This window comes from Ruditapes philippinarum, unplaced genomic scaffold (assembly GCF_026571515.1).
Source record: "Ruditapes philippinarum isolate M1 unplaced genomic scaffold, ASM2657151v2 ctg1365_1_1_1_1, whole genome shotgun sequence".
Taxonomy (NCBI): Eukaryota; Metazoa; Mollusca; class Bivalvia; order Venerida; family Veneridae; genus Ruditapes; species Ruditapes philippinarum.
The window spans coordinates 69984-93951 of record NW_026865458.1 but is presented as its reverse complement, the minus strand read 5'-3'; the positions used below and the strand labels follow the sequence as shown (position 1 = coordinate 93951).

The 23968-nt window shown below is 34.0% G+C and overlaps 2 protein-coding genes across 2 annotated transcripts; one reads left to right on the top strand and one right to left on the bottom strand.

The window, feature by feature from the left end:
* The first annotated feature begins 2552 nt into the window (after positions 1-2552).
* Positions 2553-11938, top strand: LOC132729111 (V-type proton ATPase subunit S1-like). The gene is made up of 9 exons (XM_060714851.1): positions 2553-2712; positions 3441-3567; positions 3956-4033; positions 4967-5186; positions 5351-5436; positions 6293-6522; positions 8230-8274; positions 8834-9065; positions 11639-11938. The coding sequence occupies exons 1-9, from the start codon at positions 2627-2629 to the stop codon at positions 11861-11863; spliced, it is 1329 nt and encodes a 442-aa protein (XP_060570834.1). The 5' UTR covers positions 2553-2626; the 3' UTR covers positions 11864-11938.
* Positions 11939-18614: 6676 nt separating this feature from the next.
* LOC132729112 (protein CLN8-like) lies at positions 18615-22909 on the bottom strand. Its single transcript, XM_060714852.1, has 2 exons — positions 22747-22909; positions 18615-19949 (listed from the first exon to the last, which is right to left on the bottom strand). The coding sequence occupies exon 2, from the start codon at positions 19923-19925 to the stop codon at positions 19092-19094; it is 834 nt and encodes a 277-aa protein (XP_060570835.1). The 5' UTR covers positions 19926-19949; positions 22747-22909; the 3' UTR covers positions 18615-19091.
* Between the last annotated feature and the right edge of the window lie 1059 nt (positions 22910-23968).

Here is a 23968-nt window from a genome sequence, read left to right as displayed (position 1 = left end):
TCGGTTTGATTGAGCCTGTTCATGTACGGTACTGGAAAGTGCAAATACCACATAACATGTATACACAACAATTATGTCGTGCTGAACGATCTTCAAGGATCGAAAATATAACATCTTTGATTAAATGTACGGGGAGACATTTTACGGCCACCACACGGCACAAATAACACTGATGTGACCATAAAATATAGAAAAACGGAATCCCTAAAGAAAGCCCCACACGGTAAGTCCTGTATAAATACACATGTAGATTGGAGTTGTTTGAATACAGACATACAAAAAAAAATAGCCGATAAAATTAAGCCCACGGAAACCAAAATTAAACCAAGAGGAACACAGATATTTTAGAACATAATTGGGCTCATTACAAGTTCAAGCTGTTTATTTAAGAGCAAAATTTATGTGTCAAAATCTTTAAGATGAAAATATCAAAATTAGAACGAGAATAAATAGAGAAAAAAATAGAATAATGCAACCCTTCAAATTAAAAGCCTGAATTAATGAGTCAGACAATATTGTCCAATTATGTATATAAATAATTATATGTAGCTTGATAATTATGCACAATAGTTTCAAAAGGCGTCTTGTTTACAAACATCAACATCATAGCATGATTACGTCATCATGCTAATCAAATATATAAACTACATTATCTTTATGCTGTACAACAAGATTTGTTATAATTGTCACATACACAAGTAATGTTCGTTTTAGCATATGCTGAACAATTATCGTTAAAATTATAATGCATATGTCTTAGTCTTAGTTGTTCTACATTTTTATTTTTCAATATTTGTCATGTTCGTTTCAAATCTCAAATCTGAAGAACTTTAACTTGCACTTGAATGGTAATCCTTAATGAAACTAACAAGTCTGGTTTGAGCTACCAGTTTTTTTTTTTTTTTTTTTTTGTTCATGGGTTTATTCAAACTTTCATTTTATGAAGAGCAAGATTAGTCATAATGACACTGGATTAAAGCGGAACAAAGCTATTCATTACAGTGAAAAGTGAAACATCTGTGCAAACAATTAATCTTAATTTTAGCCATAACATTTTAGATATACCATTACTAAGTAACAATTCCTTCCCCATTCTTCTAAAGTGCTGTTATAGTGAGAACAAATGCTTTTCGATACCTGATACAATTTTGAATGGTGTGCATATATAGATTACGTTTTTTTTGTATTATTTTGAAGGCTTTGTTGTAACATTTTTCTGATCCGTGAGGATCATTTATTCCAGAACACCAAGTTTTGAAGTGCTTGGGTTGGGACATGAGGGTTGTTGAACATTTTCACTATCCCTCATGTACAGGCTAAATCTACCAAGTCTGCAGTTTTCTTGTAATTTTATTGTTTCTATACTTTTCTAGCTATCTATATAATTATCTTCCATTTAGTCAAACCACTGATGAGGATCTAGCCGTTACGCATCACTAGTAAGAATCATAAAAAGAGGTTTAAAAGTTAAATAAAAGTTTAAAACAAATAAAAGAAAGGCAGGTGTTATTTAAGTTGATACATGCTCAATCTGGCTTGCAGGCTTATTGAACATGGATCTATATGGATATATTCGTCTTTGATATATACTCCTCCTCTCTAAAGAATCAAGCATGGCTGAGTTATTTCCTTGTTTACTTAGTCTGACCGATGAGAGCTCCAGTGTATGGTGACAATACATTGGAACTGGGGTCGGATAAATGTCTTGTGGTCTGGACCTTTATGTTTCATTGAAGATAGCCTAGTGTTTGGTTTGTTTTTTAAACATTGTTTTCAATTTGAGTGTTCAAGGTTAGATTTTCTGATATTGTGACACTAAGGTTCATTGCTGATTCATGTTCATGTTGTTCATAAAGTATTCCAAGCCGGAACATCACCAATGATGCTAAGCTTAGCTTTTTTTAAACCGTTTTTGGAGATTGTTATTCCTCTATCTATCTATCTATATTCCATTGATGTCAAACCCCTCGCGGGGACGTAAACATGACTCTAGACTTCAGAGACAGCTACGAGATACAACGGAATCCGGAAAAACCAGCCCCTAGCTCTTATTGAATAGACCCTTTGGTTCTTTTACCTGCCCAGTGTATAGCACTATCAAATATGCGAGGATTACCTGGATTTCTTACCAGTACACCTTTTGGAAGGAAGCACTGAAAGTATCTCTGAAAAAATCCCTAGGGCGTTACTCAGAATTGAACTCGGGACCTCAGGAGTGACAGTAAGTGGTCTTACCATCTAATGCTTTCGGGGAATCTCCTTTGCAACAGGTCTTTCGATTTCTAATGCTTCGAGGGACCTCCTTTTAATTTAAGAATAGTGCAGGAATATATTTAGTGGCATATAACCTAAAATCTCCAGTCCGGAAAAAACGGCTATAGATAGTAAAGTATAGTTTGAAATATTTTAATTAGAATTTCAGTTCTGTGCATAAGTTCCAAAGAGCTTAGTAGCTGTGTTCTTATTAATCTATTTATTTTTAAGAATTTAACCTTAATTATCACCAACATCAAGATATTAGCAAGACAATGAATTTGATAACTGGTATTAAAGTGAAACTTCCGTGGAAAAAAACTATTCATTTCCTTCTCATATGACTTTCAACCGGAAGTAACAAGTTACAATAATGTCAAACATAATTTTTGCACTATTTATCGCTTTTGGCGTTTCTCAAGCCTCTAAAACGCCTGTTCTTATTTGGTCACCAACTAGGTAGGTTATTGGAAAGCAACATTATTATTTTCATTTCAATACTTAAATTGCTCCCCGAATCTTTCACAGACACTTGTGTGGAGAACCAAACCAAACGCCTTAAACTCCAAATAAAATATTTATTTGTCAGTGATACATTACACAATTGACATCTACTCTCAAAATCACCTTATATTTTATACCATTTCCAAATTATTATATCTTTGCATTACCCTTTTTTCCATTGACACATCACATATGGAAGCCCGTGGGGAGTCGGATAAAAAAAAAATTCTTTTTTTTTACAGTTTTCGTTTTAAAAGTGTCATTCAGAAATTCATGCACCGCTTCTGTTTTCACTTGGATCACCTTGACTTTTCTAACAAGCTGAACAGTTGGCAATTGTTAACATTAACAGAATACCCTTGTCATTAACTCTGACATAAACAATTCACTGATAGGTATAGAAATCTGTCATAGATCTGCGTTTCATAAAAATAGCTTTTAAAAACTTTCGCCACTTCCTGTAGACTACATAACCCCATATTTAGTGGTAATTTTCCCAGTGTTCTAGCACTTACAGGGAAGATCAAACTTTTATTCTTTGTAGCTATTTTGCTTGCTTAAAAAGCCTTTCACCAGTGTACAACATTGAAGTGTTACTGTTATGGCATACTTTTAGTTGTCTGGTTCCTGCTATCACATTGTTTGTATCAATTCTTTTGTATCACAGTTCATTTTCTTTTCAGACCACTAAGTGATTTACCGCAGAGTTATGCAGGAGAAACGATCAAAGATGATGTCTTCACAGATAAATACCTTAAACCATTGACCTCAGATCCAAGTCAATCAGTTGTTGTATTTCTACAAGATAAGGTAATAATAAATGTATGCAGATTAGATTTTAACCCTTAACCTGCTAAATTTGTGTAATGGATTTGCCCTGTTTTACATTTGGAACAACCCATTTTAGGTTATAGGGATTTCAAAATACATAAATTGAGCAGCTAACTATAGAGAGCCTGGTAAGCCTGCAGGGTAGGGAAGTGCAGGTTGGGAAGGCTTTCTATACTGGTGGCAAAGGCTAATCACTTTTGGTTCCAGGAGACAAAGGGATGTGTGAGGTGGGTGAAACTCAACACATTTAATAAGCATATTTTGATATGATTTACTTGGTTTTATGGTGCACCAACACAATTCAGGTTGAAGAAATCTTTACATTACATGATTTACGAAGTTAATATTACTTTTTCTTCTGTTTCAGTTGAGTGTAGAAGATTTCACTAACCATGCCGATGTCTACAACCCTAGCAGTGATGGTGGAGCCTTTAAAAATGTTAAGGTTAGTGAAAATTTGGATTTTAATTTTTTAAGACGTGTTTTGAACATTCAAACAATGATTTTTTTTTAATTAAGTAAATAGATGTCATAAAAAAGGAAGAATTATGATTTCACTTCATTATCAGGACAAATTGAGATTGAATGCTGTTGGGCATCTGTGTGATTAAAGATTGAATTCTAGATATGACTTGTAACAGAAGTCTGTCTTGTCCATGGCTAACCTCCAACAGACTTCAACTGACTTTTTTTTATTGAGAATTTATATATTTTAAGTCATATATTTATGTTGGGTTTAAGATGACACATATTTCCAGTTGATAAAAATAACCTTACCTCTATCAAAAGCAATAAAATGACGAAAGGTCAAATAGTGCTTACCTTGTCTGTGTGGTAGTATGTACATGTATGTGTGTACACAAAATTGTGTTCAGCTTATAACTTTGATATTACTTGATAAATGTTTGTAATATACATAATATAATTTATATACTTTCACCACAGTCAGACAATGTGTGGCACACAAGACCCATTTATGCACCTTCAAGGTCATGGTCGCACTTTTGAGGTCAAAGATTAAATTGTGTTTGTCTGCTTTGACTCCATCTTATAACTTTCTTATTTCTTGATGGATAAACTAAACATTCTTGTAACAAAAATTTAGATATAAATCCCAAGATATCTTCACAATGGTCAGAGCATGTGTCATATGCTACATCCAGGTCAAGGTTGTATGCGGAGCTAATATTGACCTATGGTGGGAATATCCATGACTCATTTCTAGTTGTATACAAAATGTATAGGAGACTTTTGGAAAACTGACAATGTGGAGGAAGTGTTGTTAATTTTTTTACAATAAATAAAATACTGACAATACAGTTTTTGATACATTTTCCAACACATATGCTTATTTGTGCATACATTTATTGTTTTTCAGTCGGCCATGGATGACCAGTTCTCTGTACATCTTCCAGCTGTTGTAAGTCCTAAGGAAACAATTGAAAGTTTGTCAAAAGTTTTCTCAGGAAAGGTTATCAAGGTAGACAACCCAGACGAATTTGCCAACTTGAAAATTAAGGATAATGAGGGTTATCTCATCATTGTTTCTCTGCAGCCAATCAGAAGTGAGGAAGAATTTGGTTCTTTCAAAAGAAATGGTAGGTGTTAAAACTTGTCCCATTGTATTTTTAATGACAGGATGAAGTCAAACAGTTGGTAATTATCTTTTTCAATGGTGTATATTCAAGTTAGTAATTCTAGAAAACTAGAAAAAATGATTTTGTATTCCATTACCAATGAAATATTACAATTCTATTTTTAGACGAGGCTATTGGGAAATGTCTACATCACATGAACAAGCGTAGCATCAAGTACAGCGCCATCTATACTGCTGAGTCATCATCTAAGGTATGGTAATGGTTTATAGAAGATTTTAGTGTAATCATTTGCATAATTATGGTCTTAAATATTTTGATTGAAAAAAAATACAAAGGTTTATCAGGAGATTCTAATAACATTGACTGAACAAATATGGGTTTGCTGATATTTTGAAAATTGTTATAAAGAGCCTGTACATATCTTCTTACCCAACTGTCCATTATGTGAGGTATTTCTTTGTTGAATAAGGACATATAGGAGAAGCATAAAGCGTGAGTCTCTGGTTTGACAAAAAGAAGAGAATTGAATTGATGCAGACTTTGATATTTTGATAGAAGAAGAGAATGTTGAATGGAAGTCTGTTAAAAAACAAAGATATTGAATTGAAGTGCATGGTTATGGTTTGATAAAAGTGAGAATGTTGAATTGAGGCATACATGTAGGGCTTTGGTCTGATAAAAGAAGAGAATGTTGAATCAAAGCATAGAGCTATGGTTTGATCAAAGAAAAGAATGTTGAATCATGGCATAGGGAGCTATGCCGTATGGTTTGATAAAAAAAGAATGTTGAATCAAAGCATAGGGCTATGGTCTGATAAAAGAAGAGCATGTTAAATCGAGGTATAGGTCTATTGTTTGTCAAAAATAAGGAAATTTTGTTGACGCTTAAATCTATGGTTTTATTTTAAAAAAAGAGAATGTTGAATTTTGGTTTATTTCCATGTTTTGATATTACCCGAGGCGTAGGTCTCTCTTGAGATAAAAAGAAGTGAACATACCTTTTATATGTTTATAATGAGGTTTGGCGTTAATTCATATATTATTTACTAACATTTATAAGCTAAATAGAGAAATTGTTTGGCTGAACACTTTTTTTTCATTCTCAGGCTGAGAATATGGAGGTACATGGTGGTCGTCAGTTGTTGGAAGAAAAAGATAAGGACAGTAACGGTACATTTGTCAGCATCGAGAGGGTTAACGTATTCCTCAAGACTGTGTCTGTATACATCACACCAAAACCTAAAGATGCTAATACAAAACCGGTCACCTTTCACACAGTATTCCCATTTGAAGATGCACGTAATTTGAACATTACTAAAGTCAACGAAACTGTGAAGTAAGTTCATATGGCATTGCTTTTCATTGTAATCTAACTGTAGTGTATTCCTTATATTGCACATGTTTTTAGCTCACCTGTCACAAACTGACATGGTGAGCTTTTGTGATTGTAATTTGTCCAGTGCCGACTGGCTGGCGTCTGTCTGTAAACTTTTTAATGTAAAAAACATCTCATTATTAACCGCTACCCCAATTTCATCCAGACTATACATGAATTTTCCTTGGTTGGTCACCTTTAAAATTGTTCAAAGATTTGAATTCCATGCAGGGCTAGAGCTTAGATATTTAGCATGAAACATCTTCTAGTAGGTGTCTACCAAGTTTGTTAAAAAAATCTCTGGGGTCAAAATTGGCATCGCCCCAGGGGATCATTGATTTTCCTTATATGTAAAAAAAACCCAAAAGAGCTGCAGCGTAGATATTAAGCATGAAACATGTTCTATTGGGTGTCTGCGAAGTGTATTCAAATAAAAGCCATGGAGTCAAAATTGGCCTCCTCCCAGGGAGTCATTGATTTCCTTATATGCCTATATACTACTCCCCATATCTCAAAACATTGCTGAATAGGGATTTTCAAAAATTCAAAAGAAATCTGTTTTATACTTGTGATAATATAGAAATTAACTTTTATGGTGCTTAGCAAAAGTTGGGTAGTATCGTAAAAACAAATAAAAATCTTTTTCTATTATACTATAGAGGCTTTACTTAGATATTTGGTATGAAACATTGTCTGGTGGACCTCTACAAAAATTGTTCAAATTATAGCTTTCTGGTCAAAATTTCCCCACCCAGGGGGGAACATACATGTAGATATCCCTTATATGTATATAGTAATAAAAAAATTATTTCTAAATCTACAAGAGCTAAAGCTTAATTTCCATAACAACTAATGACTTCATAGCAGCCATTGACTTTTCATAGCAAACTTTAAATTTTCATAGCAACCAGCAGCATACATTAACTTTCTACAACAACGAGTGAATCTACCATTGAATTTCATTGCACACACTAACTTTCAAAGAAAACATATATTTTGTATAGCAAACATTGACATCTTATGAAACTGTTGTTTTCCCTTAGCAACAGCAACCAGTAACATTTTTAAACTACATTCAGATACAAATATGAACTTTGTGATGTGAGTTTAGGATTTAGATTTTATATCTGCTTTCACTTAAGTTTGCAATATTATTTGTTCCTTGTCATGGAGAATATTTACATTCAGGTGGGCTGTCATGGCCCTCTTGTTTCCAATTAGAATAATTATTCTGGAAAATTGGAGTTAGCCAAATGATCTGAAATTTTGCACACAAGCTTTTGATCTAGACCTGCCTCAACTGAAACATTAATCTCAAAGAATAATTTTCAGTACAATCATGTAAAAAACTTTCAGTCCCTTCAATGTATCTTGTAATCATATATATATTTCATTAGTTATATTGACTAATTTCTAAAACAATTGTTCATAACACTTGAAGTGAGGGGTTGAAAATGTCTCTAAAATTGTGTAATAGCCAGTAATTAAATGTTACTTAAATAGCCAAAGAGATATTATGTTAAATTTTATATTAGGACTTACATTTTATGTTTAACTTACTTAAGTAGATATTAATGGAGTTAATTAATAATGTCTTTTGCGTTTGCTAATTTTGCTAATTTTCGTTTTGCCAGGTTTCTTTTTAATAATCTCACTTTATGTTTTCAGGTTGACCTTAAGCTTCAAAGGGGACAATGGATCTGCCATACTTGAGTATGTATCTAATTTTTCTCTTTGGTTTGTGTGTGATAAGAACTAAAGTTTGCTTTTTTTGAGTTGTAAAATTATATCTTTTGCCTATGGAAATAAACTTTTCATGATAATGGCAATGATGATATCATTAATGATGATATTGGCAATGATGATATTTGCAATGATGATGTTGATATTGATGATGATAATTATTGGCAATGATGATATTGGTGATGTGCTGTTGATATTGATGATGATATTGCAATGTTGATATTGCTGATGATATTTGCAATGATGCTATCATTAGTGATGATATTGGCAAAAATGATATTGACGATGATGATGATGTTGATATTGATGATTATACATGTATTGGCGATGATTTTGATATTGGCAATGATGATATTGGTAATGATGTTGATATTGATGATGATATTGGCAATGATGCTATCATTAGTGATGATATTATCAATGATGATATTGTAGATATGTAGATAGTGATGATGATGTTGATGATGAAAGTGATGATGATTCGCACAAGAAAATGTACATTTCATTTTTACTAACCTTATTTTAACAGGATGATGATAGTGGAGAATAGGTTGTTTGAGTTTATATCAGTGAATGGTACTTTCAAGTTCACTGGAAATTCTGGCACAGAGAACGATGTTGATGATATGCCAATAAACTATAAGATACAGGCTACCAAAGGCTTCTGTTTCCATTGTACAAAGTTGAGAGCTGTCCGTGACTACACTAGGAAGGATTTTAATGGCACTAGTGCGGTCGAAGTTATACTAAATGGATTCCAGGTTTGTTTTCTAGCATGCAATTTTTAGCTTGACTGTTAGAAGAATAAGGATAGCTTTTGGGGTCACGCTATGGTTAAATGTTTGGTTGCAAGTTGGTATCTCCAAAACTACATAAGGGAATGGATTTAAACTTTACACACTTATTTGAGAGCATAATAAAAAGTCACTCACCAAGGCCCATGACTCTAACATGGATTTTGACAGAGTTATGGCCCTTTTTGAACTTAGAAAATTTTGTATTATCCAGGCTCTTTTACTATTTATTTATTTATTTATTTGACAGTGATAAATATTCTTGTTGCTAAATACAATATGTTAGTTTCATATTAAGATTTAATATAAATGTTGAATAAGTATCATGTAACACAATTAAGTACTTATGAATATTGCCTCCACCTGCTTTCATCTTTCATGTTAAATGGTGCTTGACAATGGTCTTGTGGTCCAAGTGTACAGAAGGTGTCAGCTGCCAATGTATACATCTAATTGAGTTATTAATTGCTACATTTGTAATCTAAAAGATGTTCATCTAAAATTGATCATTTGATTATGTTGTACTTGAAAATGTAAATTATAACCACATCTGAAAAGTTACAGTCTGTAAATCTGATGGCAGCTAAGGTTTGAAAATGCAAGGAGTGGCATGGGTTACACATGGGGTCTTCCTTCACCTGTGAGGAGGAGCACATTGGGTTTTCCTTCACCTGTGAGAAGGGCTCCAGGGGTCTTCGCCCATTCATGAAAAGGGGAACCTGGGGTCTTCCATCACCAGTGAAAAGGTGACTCTAGGTCTTCCTCTATCAGTGGGAAGGGTCACCTGGGATCTTACTCCCTCAAGTAAGGAAGGTAACAAGGGGTCTTCCTAACCATATTAAAAGGGTGCCTCTAGGTTTTCCAGAATAATTATTGTAACTGAAAAAATTGAAGATTGAAAAGTGTTGCAATGCTTGTTACTCAAATCAGGCTAAGAAAAGCACAAAAATTAATTTCTGAATATATTTCTTAATTATCTTATGCATATGTTTCTGTATTAAGTTCCCCAACTGATCTCTATGTAAGAAATTCATTTTTAGCTCACCTGTCACAAAGTGACAGGGTGAGCTTTTGTGATCGCTTTTCGTCCGGCGTCCGTCCGGCGTACGTAAACTTTTACTTTAAATGACATCTCCTCATAAACCACTAATCCAATTTCATCCAAACTTCACAGGAATGTACCTTTGGTGGTCACCTTTGAAAATTGTTCAAAGAATTTAATTCCATGCAGAACTCTGGTTGCCATGGCAACCAAAAGAAAAAACTTTAAATATCTTCTTCTAAAAAACCCAAAGAGCTAGAGCTTAGATATTTGGCATGAAACATCTTCTGGTGAGTGTCTACCAAGTGTGTTCAAATAAAAGCCCTGGGGTCAAAATTGGCCCCTCCCCAGGGGGTCATTGATTTTCCCTATATGCATATAGTCAAAACTTAAAAAATCTTCTTTTAAAGAACCCAAAAAATTAGAGCTAAGATATTTAGCATGAAACATGTTCTAATGGATGTCTACCAAGTTTGTTCAAATAAGAGGCCTGGGGTCAAAATTGGCCTCGCCCCAGGGGGTCATTGATTTTCCTTATATGTGTATAGCAAAAACTTAAAAAATCTTCTTTGAAATAAACCAAATAGCTAGAGTTTAGATACTAAGCATGAAACATCTTCTAGTTAGTGTCTACCAAGTCTGTTCAAATAAAAGCCCTGGGGTCAAAATTCGCCCCGCCCCGGGGGTCATTCATTTTCCTTATATGTGTATAACAAAAACTTAAAAAATCTTCTTTGAAAAAACTCAAATAGCTAGAGGTTAGATATTAAGCACGAAGCATCTTCTAGTGAGTGTCTACAAAGTTTGTTCAAATAAAAGCCCTGGGGTTAAAATTGGCCCCGCCCCGGGGGACATTAATTTTCCTTATAGGTGTATAGAAAAAACTTAAAAATCTTCTTAGAAAAAACCTGAATAGCTAAAGTTAAGATATTAAGCATGAAACATTTTCTAGTAAGTGTCTACAAAGATTGTTCAAATAAAAGCCCTTGGGTCAAAACTGGCCCTGCCCCAGGTGTGTCATTGTTTTTAACTGTATGTGTAAAGAAAAAACTTGACCAGCTAGACCTTAGATGTTTAGCATGAAACATCTTCTAATGGGTGTCTACCAAGTTTGTTCAAATAAAAGCCCTGGGGTTTAAACTGACCCGCTCCGCGGGCCTATATACAGGTGAGCGACTTCAGGGCCATCATGGCCCTCTTGTTTTATATATTTAGGCTTTTAGACCTCAGTGGAGTTCCTTTAAGGAAATCACCAGGGGTCAGGGGAAAGGATGTTGATTCTATCTTCACCAGTAAGGAACAGCCAGGAAGGGGGGATGGGGTATGCCTTCTCAGTTAAAGGAAGGCCCCTGTTGTTTCCCTCCACCAGTGAAGCTAGACATTTTAAGCCACTTTAATACATGTAGTTATAACCAAACATAGCAAATTGGATGATCTCATTTTATGTGTATTGATTTTTAAATCCATCTCTTAATAACTGTATCTTTTCTACTTCCAGATTGAAGCATTTAACCCGTACAACAGTTCAAGTAGCGAGTATTTCACTAGTGATGTATGGGATTGCGTTGAATTCTTCACGATCCCGATCTGGATGGGTATAATCACAACATTGTTACTACTCACGATTCTCTTCTATGGTATCACGATGATTGCCAACATCACGACCATGGACAGGTTTGATGATCCTAAAGGAAAAACTATCACCATCACGGTTAACGAGTAGTCTCCAAAGCAAAACATACATAAACACTTTATATATAGACTGATGCTTTTTTATGCCACCGCAGCATCTGCGATGCGGTGGCATATAGCGATTCACCTGTGTGTGTGTGTGTGTGTGTGTTTGTGTGTGTGTTTGTGTGTGTGTTATATAGATTATATAGTGAACTTAAAAAATCTTCTTGTGAAAAACCACTAGTCCAATTTCAACCAAACTTGGCAGGATTGTTCCTTGGGTGAAGGGGCTTCCAAAGTTGTTCAAAGAAATTTCATTCCATGCAGAAATCTGGTTGCCATGGCAACTAAAAGGAATTATAAGAACAAATTTAAAAAATCTTCTTGTAAAGACCAAAAGGCCTAGAGCTTAGATATTTTGCATAAGGCATTGTCTGGTAGACCTCTAACAAGATTGTTCAAATATAGCCCTGGGGTCAAAATTGGCCCTGCCCCGGGGTCAATTGATTTTCACTATGTTCATATAGTAAAAACTTAAAAAACCTTCTTGTAAAAACCCAAAAGGCCTAAGGCTTAGATATTTTGCATAAGGCATTGTCTGGTAGACCTCTACCAACATTGTTCAAATTATAGCCCTGGGGTCAAAATCGGCCCCGCCCCGGGTCATTGTTATATAGATTATATAGTGAACGTAAAAAATCTTCTTGTGAAAAACCAATAGTCCAATTTCAACCAAACTTGGCAGGATTGATCCTTGGGTGAAGGGCTTCCAAAGTTGTTCAAAAGAATTTCATTCCATGCAGAAATCTGGTTGCCATGGCAACCAAAAGGAATTATAAGAATAAATTTAAAAAATCTTCTTGTAAAGACCCAAAAGGCCTAGAGCTTAGATATTTTGCATAAGGCATTGTCTGGTAGACCTCTACCAAGATTGTTCAAATTATAGCCCTGGGGTCAAAATCGGCCCTGCCCCGGGTCATTGATTTTTCACTATATGTACATATAGTAAAAAACTTAAAATACCTTATTGTAAAGACCCAAATAGCCTAGAGCTTAGATATTTTGCATAAGGCATTGCCTGGTAAGACCTCTACCAAGATTGTTCAATTATAGCCCTAGGGTCAAAATCGGCCCCGCCCCGGGGGACACTGATTTTCACTATATGTACATATAGTAAAAACTTTAAATACCTACTTGTAAAGACCCAAAAGGCCTAGAGCATAAGGCATTGTGTTGTAGACCTCTACCCAGATTGTTCAAATTATAGCCCTGGGGTCAAAATCGGCCCTGCCCCGGGGGTCATTGGTTTTCGTTATATGTATATAGTAATAACTTTAAAAAAATTTCTTCTAGCAATTGACAAATGCTAGAGGTTAGATATTTTGCATGAAACATTGTGTAGTGAACCTCTAGCAAGATTGCTCAAATTATAGCACTGGGGTCAAAATTGCCCCCGCCCCGGGGGTCATTGATTTTCAATATATACATATAGTAAAAAATAAAAAAATCTTATTGTCTGTAGGTACAAGGTACAAGGCTTCAAAAACTTAAAATACCTTCTTGTAAATGCCCAAAAGGCCTAGAGCTTAGGTATTAATGCGGTGGCATAGCATTTTTCTCAAATGCAATCTTGTTTGTACTTAATTTTGTAATTTAAAAGTACCGTAGTAAATAAGTATAAAAGTGAGATCAAGTTTTCCAATGTTAAAACTGTCTGTTTTGGGTATATTATAAACATTTGCATTTATCTAATGGTAGAATTGGATCAAGAATGGAAATCATTATTTAAGCAAAAAAAAAGTTCTGTAAGCTAAGTTAAGTATTATGAGTAAATAAAGTGATATGAAAAGAAAACTTGTTTATATAATAGTAATGCTTTCACGAAATTTAGTGAAAATGTAAAGTAGGAAATTCTTTATCTTTTAGATCTATCAATCATATTTCATTTGCAGTTTTATAATATAGTAGGTGACACCTTGGCAAATTCATTGATAGAACTTCTTAAAACAGCTCATGAATACTTTGTTAAGCAATTTTCTGACCTGTTTTCATTTATAATTTATGTGTGCGTGTGAAATAGCAGGCACTTTTTCTTTAAAGGCAAAGCTCTTCATATTAATTTTTTTATAAATAAAGCTTGATTGTAAAATTTGTGAAAAATAAGGTTTATTGAGCCAGTTACACTGTTCACACTTTTTGCTAAATCATGAGATATGAACATAAGAATTTAAGAATAGCATGTTTGTACAGTTTGTAAAAAGGTTTAGGTATATTTTGCTAGTTATAGGTGTTCATGCTTTAAAAACATAACATTTTGAACAGTTTATATAATCATGGAGATAATTATGTTTAGAGAGTATAAAACATATGAGCCGCGCCATGACAAAACCAACATAGTGGGTTTGCGACCAGCATGGATCCAGACCAGCCTGTGCATCGCCGCAGTCTGGTCAGGATCCATGCTGTTCGCTTACCAACTCTATTACAAGTAGAGAAACTGATAGCGAACAGCATGGATCCTGATCAGGCTGGTCTGGATCCATGCTGGTCGCAAACCCACTATGTTAGTTTTGTCATGACTCGGCTCATATAGTTGACAATGTGAATGCTTTAATAGTCATCTAAAACATTAATCTTATTCCTGACAAAATTACAAAAAGTAACATAAGTTTACCATCTTATTTTAAAAAAAAAAGAGATAAATTAAGTGAAAAATTTATATCAGTTAAATGGAACAACAACAAACCTGTTTTCATCAACTAAAGAATAAGTATACATATTTCACCTTTATGTTACCATAGAAGTGCTGAGGAAGAACTAAAGTTTTGAAATGATAACAAACAAAAGCAAAGATAGGCATATTTGGAAGAAAACAAATGATGGTCAGTTGAAACACATATTTCTCATTTTTGATGAAATAAAAAGAGGGTTTAGAAAAATCATTTTGGTCATACATCATCGGGGCATTGCTTTGTCTTCAATACATGTATCTAGATAGAATACTTGAACATATATGCAAAAAATTAAGGAAGTTTACCTTCAAAATTCAGAAAAAAAAATTTTAAGTTGTAAAGCTACCTTATTTTACTCATTTTACACTAAAAATATAATTAATGCTGCAAATATCTTAGATATTTTTTTTGTTTTGGCTTGTGTAAGTTACTTCCTGTTCACAGAAACTACCTATATCTGGACAAAATATTTAGACATTTCTTTTACTCTGTTAGTACAATGTAATGGGTTAGAATTTTGATGATTAAAAACAATAAATTTCTGTAATATTGTGCAAAATGTGTTTACAGTTTTTAGGATTGTGAAAATTAAAAAATTTCATAAACTTGAAGTATATTTCTCTCAAGTTAGATTTTACAAGATTTATTTTACTCACCTGGAGGGAAATATTCTTACTCTGTAAAGGACCATTCAGTGCGATCTTAGAAAATATTTTTTGATTTTCTGTAACATCATTGGAAGTATAATGTTAAATCTTGCACGAAGGTTATAAAGAAATTCTCCAAGCTCAATCTCGGGTATTTGATTGGTCAGAAATTGTCACAAAATTGTATATTGACCAATGGAAATCCTGAGATTTGAGACAGAACTTAGAAAAAAGTTTTATAACCTCAGGCCAGATGCATGTACATGGATGATGGAGTAAATTACATTTGAATAACATATTTGAGCCGTGTCATGACAAAACCATTGGGTTTGCAACCAGCATGGATCCAGACCAGCCTGCTCATCCGCGCAGTCTGATCAGGATCCATGCTGTTCGCTTACCAACTCTATTACAAGTATAGAAACTGATAGCAAACTGTATGGATACTGATCAGACTGCGCGGATGCGCAGGCTGGTCTGGATCCATGCTGGTTGCAAACCCATTTTGTTGGTTTTGTCGTGACGCAGCTCAATTGCACTCAGTTTTGTATTGCTAGGACAACTGTACTTCTGTAAAATATATAGTGGAATAAATTAAGTATAATAGAACCATCACCAGAAATATGCTAAAATATATTGTATAATCATTAATGTATACATACATATGGACCTTTTGAACTTTACCATTCCAATGTTTTGATTTAAGCAATAAAAAATTTGCAGACTTTAGTGTGTGTTTTTATTCACTTTGCAGTTGGTGGTATATAATGTACAGCTCATGTGACTAGATGCAAAGAAAAGCAATGGCAGAAACAATGAGATTCATATGACTGAAAATATTTTGCTTTGTCGAACTATATGACTGTTAGAATGTACTGCTGTTAGAATGTATGGCTGTTAGAATGTAAGACTGTTTGGATGTATGGCTGTAATACTATACGCCTGTTAGAATCTACGACTGTTATACTATACACCTGTTATAATGTACTAGTATGCCTGTTAGAATGTATGTGTGTTAGAATATACGACTATTAGAATGTATGCCTGTTAGAATATAGAATGCATGTCTGTTAGAATATATGCACGGGGGCGTCTATGGCCGAGTAGTTAAGGTTGTTGACTTCAAACCACTTGCCCCTCACTGCTGTGGGTTTGAATCCGGACAGGGACTTTGGATTCTTTCATGTGAGGAAGCTATCCTGCTAGCATACGGAACGTCGGTGGTTCTACTCAGGTGCCCGTTCGTGCCTGAAAAAATGCACGGAGGGGCCCCTGAGGTCTTCCCTCACCAGTAAAGCTGGAACATTGCCAAATGATCTATACTGTGTCGATGTGACGTAAAACGTCAAAAAAAAAAGAAGAAGAATATACGCCTGTTAGAATGTATGCCTGTTAAAATATACGACTGTTAGAATGTACGCCTGTTAAAATATAGGACTGTTAGAATGTACGCCTGTTAAAATATAGGAATGTTAGAATGTACGCCTATACGACTGTTAGAATGTACGCCTGTTAAAATATCGGAATGTTAGAATGTACGCCTATATGACTGTTAGAATGTACACCTGTTAAAATATAGAACTGTTAGAATGTACGCCTGTTAAAATATAGGAATGTTAGAATGTATGCCTGTTAAAATATAGGACTGTTAGAATTGACGCCTGTTAAAATATAGGAGTGTTAGAATGTACGCCTGTTAAAATATAGGACTGTTAGAATTGACGCCTGTTAAAATATAGGACTGTTAGAATGTATGCCTGTTAAAATATAGGACTGTTAGAATGTACGCCTGTTAAAATATAGGAGTGTTAGAATGTACGCCTGTTAAAATATAGGACTGATAGAATGTACGCCTGTTAAGATATAGGACTGTTAGAATGTATGCCTGTTAAAATATAGGAATGTTAGAATGTATGCCTGTTAAAATATAGGACTGTTAGAATTAACGCCTGTTATAATATACAACTGTTAGAATGTATGCCTGTTAGAATATACAACTGTTAGAATGTACGACTATTAGAATGTATGAGTGTTAGAATGTACGGATGTTAGAATATACACATGAAAGAGGGGATCCATGTATTTAAGAAAGAAAAACGTGTTTGACGAAAGTTTTATTGAAAGTTTGATTATTGTGTCAAAGTTTCAGTTATCACTAAAATCTATCAGGGGAGACGACTCAGTTATGTCTGTATGCTAGTATTTTTTCACAAGTTGAGCCAATATTGTTGATTTCTTCCCACATTTTGTTGATTATAGGTCACAAATTTTGTACATTTGATGAGGTCATGTGCACTAAGTGACGTTGTACCCGATACAGGAATCTTGAACAATCGACATCCATAGATAATGTTGGGTAATTCATTTCAATTGGGTTATCTCTATAAACAAACTTATCAACATATCACATGTTAACCTTTGACAAGATCAGGTATACATTGTTTTATGTCTACACTCAGAGATATTACCGATAACTGATTTGATTAAATTGACTTATTATTTTGTTTATAAATCGGTTATTTGCATTGATGGGTTATTCTCGGGTCTAATTTCATCATTTTTCTCTTCACGGGGCTTTTGTAAATTTCACTTTTACATCGTTACTGGCTATATGGGTGCGAGCTTTTATTCTATTCTTGGGCGGTAGATCTTATCTTGAACAAAAATGTATTTAAAAAAATATTTCATAGAATTGAATTTATGACATTGATGCAGCTTCAATTTTCTTTAGACGATAATGTCATGAAGTAAATTAAAGAATGCTACCGATTTTGAAGAGTGAGACTAAAAAATTATATACAATAATGAATGAAAAATGTAAGAATCGGCGAAAAAGGCGATATTTTTTTCATTTTGTGATCATGATTTCTGCAAGCATCCAGAGGTACTGCTCCAACACTGTATTGTGCTGAAAACGATTTTTCAAAGTCTAAACCATCTGTACGTAAAGAATGAACGCTGCTATGATGTACGGAAGTCTATTTGAAATTCTATTTGAAATTATAACTTTTTAGTGTCGCCTAATACATAACTGATGGAACAGGAATAAAACGGTGGAATTACTCCGCTTATAAAGGTTTTAGACAAAATAAGTGAACACGCGTGGCATATATAGCCTTTTTCCATATTTTACTGATATATAAATAACAAAACAATACTCGTATAAATACATTTTTTTTTACACTACTACTCAAAATTGGAAAAAAGGAAATAAATAGTGAAAATATGATACAACAGGGGTATAGTCTTGTACAAACATGCAAAAAACCTTCTAATCGGGAAACCTTTCTAATACGAACTTTTCTTCTGGTCCGGGCGAGTTCGGATTAAAGAGGTTCCACTGTATTCTACTTTATCCGTATACATTTATTTAATTATAGATTGTTTATCTATCAATGATAACAAATCAGCTTCGATAAAATTGTTATTTACATTTATTTTTAGACACATTTGATTAAGGTTAATTCCTGGACTGTTTTCCGGACTAACCAGTTCTGATGTCATTTGTAGGAAACATTACCGTGCCCAAAGCAGTACTCGTATGTGGATATTATATATAAGAAATAAATAATACAAATTAACATATACATTGCATATACAATTACATTGTCAAATCTCACGATAAACTTTCTTCTGAAAGCATATTGGTATTTAGACACCGGGCCAAATTTATTGTCTTAATCAGATTTTCTTTCATTCAAATCAGTACGGAATTCATTGCGGCATCCGCCAAAAGCTACAATATATATAGGCATCCGCCAAAAGCTACTTAATGAATATCAAATAAAATAATCTCAAATAACGTTTGTAAATGTACATGTATTTACATTAATTTGAATATGTTTTGCTCTTAACGAGTATTGCACCTGTCCCATTCCTTGGATAAACAAAAGTTTATCTATTCCTTCTTAATTCCCCCATTCTCAGATTTATTTTTGTTGGCATCTTCAAAATTCCAGTCTACTGGGTTAATCATTTGAACTGTTTTCTTGTAAGTCCAAAATGGCGTCATTATGAATGTTACAAGGAATAGTTGCAAATAAAAGGAAATAAACATGGCCGTCGGCATGGCGGACCAAATACGATCCCAGTTCAAGTAAGTATGGTACCACATTGAACATTCTACCACGGAACGGAGGTGGAAAGTGTGAACGAGGAAGAATTGGTTGGCTTTCCACAGGAATGTCTGTGCTAAATCGCATTTCAACAGTGTCCAACATAGGCAGCTGAACGGAGTACTCATTTCGAGAACGAGTCCGCGGCAACCAAAGTAGTGCGTACTCCCGAGATATATCAACAAGGAATATCCAATCAAAGATATCCAGTGGTGAAGATTAAGGAGTACATTAAATTGCTTGTAATATATGTCAGACCACATTAGCATCGAACATTCAAATATAAAAAATCCTACGGTTATCGACATTGCGAAATGACTCGTTGGTGTAGTTGCGTAAACGACATCTTTCTCTAACTCCGTGTCGATGAAAAGCGCCCAGATGCCTATGACTATGCAAAATAGTCCGTATACGGCCCTCACGATAGCTAGATGCCAAAATATCTTCTCTTTCATTCTCAATATTCTGTATGGTTTAAGGACGGCTGACAATACTGTGGAGACGACATAAACGCAGCAGAAGAACACGAACGAGAAAAAAATGAGCTTCAGTTTGACGGACGTCTTCTCAAACTCAAAATCCGCTAAGGAAGGATGGATGAATTCCGCTAAAACCATTTTGGAATCTGTTGTCTGGCTTACCTGAAAGAGAGTTCCAAATTTTAAAAACTGCAAAAATCAATTAGAAATAAACATTCGTAAATTCTAAAAGAAAGTAAAGCCATTTTAGGGCTGGGAGTCTTAGATCGCAAGACAATATTTTCTTATTCGTCTAGTCTACTTTGTTTGTCGTTACCGAAGTAACCTGCCATTGCAGAAGCCTAGCTAAGATCATCCGTGTCAGCATACGCTTTTATAAATAGTTCAAGTATACATACTTTAACTACTCTTGTCTATGATACGAGATCACGCGCGTCTAGTGGACTTTCATAGACTGGCTAAGAGACATTTAAAAGACTGGCTACCGTGTTGTTAAAGTATTGGGGTCAAATTATTTGACTATTTTGCTTTATAGGTTAACGTCGGCACATAAACAAAACTCTTAGATTTTGACAGGAGTTTGTGGTCTTGTTATTGATCTAAGAATAATTTATTTTGTTTTTGTTTGTTTGTTTGACTGACTGAGTTGAGAGGCAGACATCTTAACCATTAGCTATAGGCCGCCGCTCCCCGTAAAGGGGAATAATTCATATTGGTTAAATTATGTCTAAAATGCAACTTCGCCACAAAAATGGAGCCTTGCATTTCAAGCACACCACTTAAATATCGCCTTTTAGTTTAGTACTTTTAATCTCGAAAACCAGATGTTCTAATATGTACAACTGGGGAAGTCCATTGCACTAAATTTTGGGTAACATCGCAAGAAATCTCGGTATCACGTGTTGTAATATGATTTATTATTGCTGATACAAATCTGTCCCTAAATGTTTTTATGTTAATGTAATTGAGTTGTATACATATTTTGGAGAATCAGATTAACTGCTTTCCGCGTAACAAAAGAAGTGAATTTTGCATATATAGTAATCCATAGCAAAAAATGGTAAAATATTGCAGAAGAGGACATTAGGATAGAACAAGATCTTTCAACTAGACAGGAAGACTCTGAACGTTTTGAGACCTTTACATATGAGAGATATGTGGATATATGTATTAACCATGGTACATGTATGTTTATATGTTTGTCTGATAACTTTGTTGATAAAATTATATAAAAAGTCATGGGGTGATCAGTTTTAACGTCATCAGTTGAACAGAAATAATCTAAATGTCACAGTGACACGGTGACATTTACTATCATAGTTTCTCTACAGGCTAAACATATATTATATACATCGTATATACTAAAATATACCTATACCTATCTCTGTATGGAAAAAAGGTGTAAGACATGAGATCTTTTTCTGAAAGTCGAAGACACGATAATTGGCCAATGTATCCAGTCTTCGTGTCGTCGTGTCTTCGCCCATGATAAAGTGGCCAATTATCACATATTAGAGTCACATTAGAGTCAAACAATGGCATGGTAAAAGAAACCTTCCTACTATCACATTGTTATCTTATTTTATTTATTTATTTAAATAATATTTTGAATTGCAGTAAAAGAAAACTTTAAAGCATGTAGAGAGTGGTCTAATTACAAAGAGCTGTCAGAGGAGACAGCCACGCTCGACTAATTAAATACTGGACGCAGTAAAGGAAGACAAATCTATGGGAGAAACAAATCAATTATGATATAAATATATTTTTGTATCAGTGTAAAGAAAGCAATAAAATGTTCAATATTTTTATACCACATAATATGCATGTGACCATGCCAATACAAGTTAAACAGACATTTCTATGTTCTAATGGAAAAGTCGACAGTTTCAAATCTGAAGTCAATCACTTCAGTAACAAAGATGATAAGAGCAAAAATTATATAAAGTTTTTAAAATGAATTTATAAGTTCACAGAGAAATAACTCAGGGAATAAAGATGGTAGAGTTATAAACCTTGTCATGCATGATGTGAGTAATGGCAAAGAACAATTATCTTAAGTCTAGAGTAGATATCATTTATAGTAACAAAGATGATATTTATCCTGAATCAATAAAGAAGTTACAAAAAAAAATAATGAAAAGTCCAAGTTTTACGGGAAGATAATTCGGAAAATACTGACGCTAGGGTTCTGACCATTGTCATATAATTAGTATATGGGAGTTGATATGAAACCAGATTTTAAGTTTAAATTAAATCCTTTGAAAAATAAGTTAGTTTAGAGCAAAAAAATAACAATTTTTATTTTAAAAAATCCAAGTTCAAGGGATTATAATAATTCTGGAAATATTCATGCTAGAGTTATGAATCTTGTCAGGGGTAATAATTCTCAAAAATGTGTGCTAGAGTTATGAATCTTGTCACACATCATGTGGTTGATGATAAGGAACATAAATATGAAGTTTGAAGTACATAAATTCTTTAAGAAATATAGAAGTTATAGTGAAAATAACATTTTTCAAGGGAACAGCTAAGTTCATGGGAGAATAATGCTGAAAATATTGGTGCTAGAGTTATGAACCTTGTCACATAAGATGTGGTTAATGATAAGGAACATATATTTGAAGTTTGATATCTTACGAAGATATGATTATATTCAACTCGTTCAATAAATTTAGTATTAAACTACACTCATTTAATATCCTCTATTTATGAAATACATTTATAAACAACTGCATAATACATATGAGAAAAATGTATATTACATCTGAAATATAAAGATTATAATAAAACCAACAACACTTGCATTTAATGTATGCATTAAAATATCTTACAGTTTGACGTTGTTGTTTTTTGTTGTTGTTGACAAAAAATTGAAATTACTTGAAATATTATAAAATGCATAGCTTCAACTCATGACAAATTAGCATCTAGAAGATATTATTTAATAGTTCATACTCACAATGCTCGGATATATCCTAGAATAGAAAGAAAATGGAAACTAGAATATCTTAGTGAAAAACTATTTTCAAAGCTTTCACTTTCATCATACTTCCCTCTTCACTGCCTATATACACATCAACTGAATGTACGTCTTTGTGTCTGTACGTACATGTCACGTGCGCAGCATATGACACCCGATTTTAAAGATAAAATACGTCGGTTACATGTATACAATAAGTGATAAAATTGTTGATGAGATTATTCTATATTTAGTATTTAGATATAATAATATTTTATATTAGTTATCTATACATGTTGGAACATGCAAGTAAAGGTTAATTTTACATGTTTATTTGTTATAATCAAAGTACACACGTCAGAACAATAAAAAAAAGAAAAAACAAGAGCACCGCTAGGCGGAGCATTATATGCCCGAAAGTGTTTTTTTTATATCAAGGATGAAGCATTTGTAAGACATTACATAAATTAAATAAAGTATTACCTCCTTCCAATAGCAATCCTCCTATAAAGTTTGAATATTGTGGGCCAAATAGAAATTAAGTTATGCTCCGGAAACTGTTTTGAGTTTTAAAGTAATAGTGACTTTGACATTTGACCTTGTGACCCCAAAATCAATAGGGGTATTCTACCCAATATGGACAATCATCCTATGAAGTTTGAATATTGTAGGCCAAATAGACCTTAAGTTTTGCTCCAGAAACTGTTTTCAGTTTTAAAGTAACAGTGACCTTGACCTTTGACCGTGTGACCACAAAATCAATAGGGGTCTCCTACCCAATATGGACAATCATCCAATGAAGTTTGAACACTGTGGGCCACATGGAACTTAAGTTATGCTCCGGAAACTGTTTTCAGTTTTAAGGTAATAGTGACCTTGATCTTTGACCTTGTGACCCCAAAATCAACAGGGATCTCCTACCAAGTATGGACAATCATCCTATGAAGTTTGAACACTGTGGGCCACATGGAACTTAAGTTATGCTCCGAAAACTGTTTTTAGTTTTAAGGTAATAGTGACCTTGACCTTTGACCTTGTGACCCCAAAATCAATAGGGGTCTCCTACCCAATATGGACAATCATCCTATGAAGTTTGAACACTGTGGGCCAAATGGAACTTAAGTTATGCCCCTGAAACTGTTTTCAGTTTTAAGGTGGTAGTGACCTTGACCTTTGACCTTGTGACCCCAACATCGATAGGGGTCTTCTACCTTATATGGAC

What these genes read in the sequence shown, in the direction of transcription:
- LOC132729112 (XM_060714852.1), bottom strand. Translation starts at nt 19,925, where the DNA reads ATGGTTTTAGCGGAATTCATCCATCCTTCCTTAGCGGATTTTGAGTTT.
- LOC132729111 (XM_060714851.1), top strand. Translation starts at nt 2,627, where the DNA reads ATGTCAAACATAATTTTTGCACTATTTATCGCTTTTGGCGTTTCTCAA. An exon ending in AAAGTCAACGAAACTGTGAA is followed by an intron (nt 6,523 to 8,229) that starts GTAAGTTCATAT and finishes TTATGTTTTCAG; the next exon opens with GTTGACCTTAAGCTTCAAAG. An exon ending in AATGGATCTGCCATACTTGA is followed by an intron (nt 8,275 to 8,833) that starts GTATGTATCTAA and finishes TTATTTTAACAG; the next exon opens with GATGATGATAGTGGAGAATA.